Below are 6,704 nucleotides of genomic sequence, written 5' to 3'. Positions count from 1 at the left end.
GTTTCTGCCGTTTCGGTTTGGGGGTGTGACATAATACTACTTTAAGTATAGAAATACTTATACATTTTTGGTCTTAGGGATTTTAAGACTACAATTCATATATATATATATATATATATATATATATATATATATATATATATATATATATATATATATATATATATATATATATATATAGTCAAGATCAAATAAGAATGAAATTTTTGGTAGGAAGGTAAGAAGTTTTTTTTCTACATATTTTTTTGACGAACAAAATAAATGAATCACTAGATGATTCATTTCTAAGATGATTCACAAGAAAAAATTCTCAAAAAAATATCTTTATAATTCATTTATACAATGATTTTGTTGTTATTCACTAAAATTATCATAAAAATGAATTTTTTCTTAATTTACTTAAAAATGAATCATAAAGATGTTTTTTTGAGAATTTTTTTTGTGAATCATCTTAGAAATGAATCATCTAGTGATTCATTTTTTTTGTTCGTAAAAAAAATATGTAGAAAAAAAACTTCTTACCTTCCTACCAAAAAAAATTTGTTACCGGATCTATATCCTATATATATATATATATATATATATATATATATATATATATATATATATATATATATATATACATATATATATATATATATATATATATATATATATATATATATATATATATATATATATATATATATAGAGTTAGGTTCATATATAAACCTTAATTATTGTGTGAATGTATGAACCAATGAGTATTTAGAAAAACAATAAATGATTAATTAAATAAGTAAAAGGTAATTTTGAAAGTTTAAATATAATTATTTACTAACCAAGTAATGATGTCGTATATTTTCCTTAAATCATGGTTTCAGTTACAAGCTTCCAAGAATACTAATTACTTTTTTGTTATTTATTAACTACTGTTTTTGATTGTTTAGACCATGTTAAGTTATTCTTAAAACCATATGCAGTTAATTTTTTTTTCTAGAATGTTAATATTATTCTTAAAGAATATTAGTTGTGGTCACTGTTAATGGATATTGATCCAAAAAAGTTGAAACGTAAAGAATTTTAGGACTTGTATTCTTCAAGAATTATTGAATTCTCAAGGAATTCTTCAATTATAACAAAGTAATCATGTTACAGACTTTTTTATTCAAACTATTATTTTCGATAATATATGTTGTACGATACCATATTCTTAAAGAATACACAAACAATAATAAACAAAATTGAAATACAATAACGAAGGTAGCACTCATTCTAAAAGAATATACTCCAATTGATGGTATTAAAAAAATTTATCATGCTAAATGATGAAGTTATTCTTAAAGAATTTAAATATGCAGAATATATTATATCGTATTTTTAAAGAACGCACGGATAATATTAAACATCTCTTTTTACAAAAATTAAATGTGATTGCAATCGGTTACAGAAATTCATTCAATACATTCCTTATTGAGAATTAATCAAAATATAAATTATGTCTTTATAATATATATATATTTTTTAATTTCTTATTAAAAAGAAATGTTTATGTGTGTTGTGTTTCATTGTAATTATGGTATACCATATAATCTTAGCCATATACACATCTAAATCTAATGGTCCAAAACTTGTCATACACTCACACAATATATATCATTCACATTTAATCCTAACCCTATATATATATATATATATATATATATATATATATATATATATATATATATATATATATACATATATATATATATATATATATATATATATATATATATATATATATATATATATATAGATATATATATTGGATTTTCTATCATTCACATTTAATCCTAACCCTATATATATATATATATATACATATATATATATATACATATATATATATATATATATATATATATATATATATATATATATATATATATATATATATATATATATATATATATATATATATATATATAGATATATATATTGGATTTTCTGGAAATGTCCACTATCATTTTACAAGGAAAAAGTTATAGATTTTTCACATACAAAACTCTTATGAACTCACAAACTTAATTGTTGATGCTTTTCAAAACTACTTGTATTATCAGGAAATCGTTAAACAGGTAACCACAAGGCTTTGAGGATGGGACGTTACGACGTCATACTATCTATTTTTGTAATCATAATATAATTGGTTTGAAACATACAATACTTGTAAACAATGTAACATTATCAATTATATTTATAATAGTTGTGTTTGCTTTGATTCACTATTGTACATTTTGTTGTGATACTATTCATAAAATTTATCCACCTCCAGACGTTTCCATCATCTTGGTTTGAGGGTGTGACAGTTTGAGACACTTTTTTTCTATTTATTATGACTTTTCTAATCAAGGATACAAATATTGTGTTTTTGATAATTTTTTTATTAGTTACTTATTTAACACTTCTTAAAACTAGTTATATTTGATATAAATTTATATTTATGTGGTAATATAATTATAAATTAATACAAAATCATCGTCTTATATCACGCCTTGAAAAATTTCATGGCTCGCTATAGCTCGTAAATCGTGATGCTTGGCCTTACCGCCACACGACGTCATGCCTAACGCTATTTAGAACCTTGAGATCAACTTTAGCATTTGATGTTAATGTTATACATTTTTGTCAACTTCACATCCATATGAGAGGAATTAATCATCAAAACATACTTAATGTGTCTTATTGTAGTTGTATGTATTTCGATTTGCCCTTGTTGAAGGATTTTGCCAATAATAATAATTAAAGAACCCCTTTCTTTCCCAAAGATGTAATTGGCGTTGACATATACTATCTCATTGATTTCCAATTGATATTTTTCATATCGTTTGTAATAAAAAAAAAAGACTCGAAATGATAATCAACTGTTAATTTTGCTTACAGTTAGTTATTTTTTTTTAATGCAATATATCATCGAACTTGTTGTTTGTCTTTATCATAACCATTTTGACCGGCTATGACTTGTGATAGCCGCAAACATATTTGATGGTATATTGCATTAAAAAATGACGGAATTCGAACAAAATTAACATTTGATTATCTTCTCCACTCATTTTCCATTTTCCGTATAAAAGTAAAGGTGATTTAAAAGTTTTCATTCTTTTGGATGCATAGTCGCATGTGATGTTCATAATACATGTGGTTGAAAAATGTAAGTCAGATGAATGTCTGGTAAGGCCATCCGCTTACTAATATAGTGGTCAATTACTACTATAGTACTATGATACATCACTGGTTTAGTACTATGATACATCACTGATTTCGTTGGAAATTAAAAATAACACATATACACGTAGTAAAGTAATTAGTGGTCTAAAATACATAAACTTCGTTGAAACAACGAAAATCCTTTTCCACCCTCTTGTAGAACTACAGGAACGATACTTTAGAAACAAATCTATTTATACCTTATGAAACGTAATTATTCGGATCTGTTTTGTTATCAACTGCAACAAGACAAAGCGCATTTTTCTTGTGGAGAACGAGCCCAGGAGTCGTCATGGTGTCTACATCCTCTCCCTTCATCCCATCTGGTAATTTCCAGTCAAATGCGTAAAGGAGATTCGAAAGGGTCAATTCCATGGTGGCAACTCCGATTGCCAATCCTGGACACCCTCTTCGACCCGAACCAAATGGGATGAACTCGAACTCTGTCCCTTTGTAATCATAGCTGCTACTCAAAAACCTCTCTGGCTCAAACTCTTCTGCTTTTTCCCAACATTCAGGGTCTCGCCCAATAGCCCATGAATTCACATAAACCAGAGTCTTCTTAGGAATCTCATATCCGTTTAAAAAACATACATCAATCGTTTCTCGTGGGATCAAGAGAGGTGCAGCCGGGTATAATCTAAGAGACTCTTTTATCACTGCCTTTAAGTAGTCGAGTTTTGGTAGGTCATCTTCATCGATCTTTCCTTTGTTACCTACTGCGTTTCTGACCTCTTGTTGAACCCTTTTTAAAGCTTTAGGTTTCTTGATGAGTAAAGTCATCGCCCATACTACTGCAGATGCACTCGTTTCTGTACCTGCCAAGAAGATATCCTGCAAAAGAAAGAGTCTGAAACTTAGTTTGATGCTAACAAGTTATAGGTAGTTTATTTCCCAAAATCATTAACACCCACCATGACTATTGCTTTGATGTGATCGAAAGTGAGATTGAGTGAAAAAGAGTTGTCATTCTTGAGCTGAAGCAAGATGTCAATGATATCGTCTTGCATTTTCTTGGGCCTACTCTCGGAATTTAAATGCTCATCCACAAGTTGTTGGTAGAAAGCATCCATATCATTGAAATTCTTCTGTAGCTTTGCCATGCTCCCGTTAAGATGATCAAGCCACCCCATCAACGGAAAATAATCCCTAAAATAGAAGTGCACCAACACCGCTTGACACTCCAAAAGAAGCCCATGAAAACGGCTCATTTCTGGTCCATTTCTCTTACCGAAAGCCATTCTACAGATTATCATACTCGTAAGAGTCATTACAGTCTCGTTCAAATTCACCACTACTTCTGATGAAGAAGAAGTGACGATTTGGGATTTTATTTTGTTGATCATGAGCATGACTTCTTCTTCACGATCACCACGAAACGAAAGCACCCTTCTTGAAGTGAAAAGATGAAGAGTGCAAATCTTTCTCATTTCTCTCCAGTAATCATTGTAAGGCGTCAAAATCAAACCTTTGTAGCCACAGGTGATCTTTTTTTGGCCTGTAAGAACAGGCCTACTACAAAAGATCGCATCGTTAGTTTTCAAGACCTCTTTGGCCATTCGCGCTGAAGAAACAACGAGCGTTTGGACAGAGCCCATGCGTAGGGACATGAGTGGGCCGTAGCGTTTGGATAGTTGCCATAGATGGTCGGAGAGGTTGGAGGTATCGAGCTGGTGCAAGTTTCCGATTATGGGAAGTCCACGCGGGGCTGGTGGGAATTTTGATCTGGGCTTTCTGAAGTTTGAAAGAATGAACAGAAAGAATAACGAGAGGACTGCTGATATAATGACCAATAAGGCAGCCATGATTGCATTCGTTTGTGAAGTGTGGCATCTATACCATCTCTTTATATAGAGGAGACAGTCCTAATATAATTTTATTCAAATTTCGTGGCTTGACAGGTCAAATTAGGGTTCGAGATAAAGATCGAGAGTTTTTTCTTTGTAAGATAATTAAGGTTATCCTCATATTAGTTTGTTAAAAGGGGATTTTGAAATGCAAAAAAGGCTTTTGCCTCAAAGAGGCTCAAAAAAAAAAAAAAAAAAAAAAAGGCCCTTCGAGTAGCAAAAAGATTCAAACTTGAGAACATTGGTTTGATATATATATATATATATATATATATATATATATATATATATATATATATATATATATATATATATATATATATATATATATATATATATATATAAACGTTTGACTTTAACTAGTCGGTGGACTAGTATTAAGGGATTAATGGGTTAGGCGTGGATTAATCGTGGACCATTAATTGCTGATTCGGTGAATTTTAAAAAATTATATATAACTAATATCAAAACAAAGTTCGTAAATACCACTAATATTATAATATAATAAGTTAATATGATAAATACAACAATAATCATTCGTCAAATACTTTCTATTGAGTTAGAACTTGTTCAAAGTATTAAAATTTCATCTTTTTCTACTACTTCACAAATTTTGTTGGTAGGGATTAATCGGTAGGCACCCTTTAATCGGTCAGGTGGTGCCTAGGCATTAATCGAAAATTAATCGGGACTTAGTCGAGATTTTTACAATAGTGATATATATATATATATATATATATATATATATATATATATATATATATATATATATATATATAATTAATAAAATAAGTTTTAAAATTGGGAGTCATTTAGAATTGAGAGCCCTAAACCCTTGCTTTGTTTTGCAAATGGTAGAGTTGACCCTAGTCTCACTTCTCCCATATTATTTGGAAACTAGTTGTAAGATCCATATATTACATGTGTTAATTAAAAAAATATTAAATATAAATGTCAAAATATTTGAGTACTTTGAATTTATAAGAAAAGAAGAAAAAAATAATGATTTATGATAATAGAAATGTTTTTTTATCTTTTAAATTTAAACAAATAATTTAAATAAAGAAAAAAAACTAATAAGCTTTAATTTTGAAAATTTTGAAATTAAAAGGTAAGTTTATTAGTGAAATTAATACTCATTTATTACTATATTTATTATAATTATTACATTAAAATATTATATAAAATTTAATAAAATAGAAAAACTCATAAAATGACATGTGAAGAAAAAATTAATTCAAAAATAACCACAAAATGAAATTTGGCAAATTGAATTTGATAAGTGGCAAAAAAAACATTTATTTAATTAGAGACTAGGTGTGACACCTATATATATTATATAGGTTTATTTAAAAAATAAATAAATATCAAATTTTATGAATTTGAAGAGTTTGAATTTATAAAAAAAAATTGACAAAATTTTAAATTATTAAATCTAATAATGCTTTAATGTATTGAATACATTACGTATATAAACAGTTTCTAATAAATAAATTATATATATATATATATATATATATATATATATATATATATATATATATATTACATATTAAATGTGTAATTTTAATTTAATAAAATAAAAAATACAATAGAATGATAAATGGAAAATAAAAACTCAAAAAATTC

The 6,704-nt window shown here is 27.3% G+C and overlaps 1 protein-coding gene across 1 annotated transcript; it reads right to left on the bottom strand.

Annotated features, from left to right (window-relative positions):
• Window positions 1-3,177: 3,177 nt before the first annotated feature.
• LOC144998492 (6,7,8-trihydroxycoumarin synthase-like) lies at window positions 3,178-5,253 on the bottom strand. Its single transcript, XM_078958240.1, has 2 exons — window positions 4,143-5,253; window positions 3,178-4,062 (listed from the first exon to the last, which is right to left on the bottom strand). The coding sequence occupies exons 1-2, from the start codon at window positions 5,031-5,033 to the stop codon at window positions 3,430-3,432; spliced, it is 1,524 nt and encodes a 507-aa protein (XP_078814366.1). The 5' UTR covers window positions 5,034-5,253; the 3' UTR covers window positions 3,178-3,429.
• Window positions 5,254-6,704: the final 1,451 nt, after the last annotated feature.

This window comes from Lactuca saligna, chromosome 5, assembly GCF_052625555.1.
Source record: "Lactuca saligna cultivar CGN05327 chromosome 5, ASM5262555v1, whole genome shotgun sequence".
In the NCBI taxonomy this organism is placed as follows: Eukaryota; Viridiplantae; Streptophyta; class Magnoliopsida; order Asterales; family Asteraceae; genus Lactuca; species Lactuca saligna.
The sequence above is the reverse complement of the archived record's forward strand: the minus strand, read 5'-3'. Positions and strand labels throughout refer to the sequence as shown.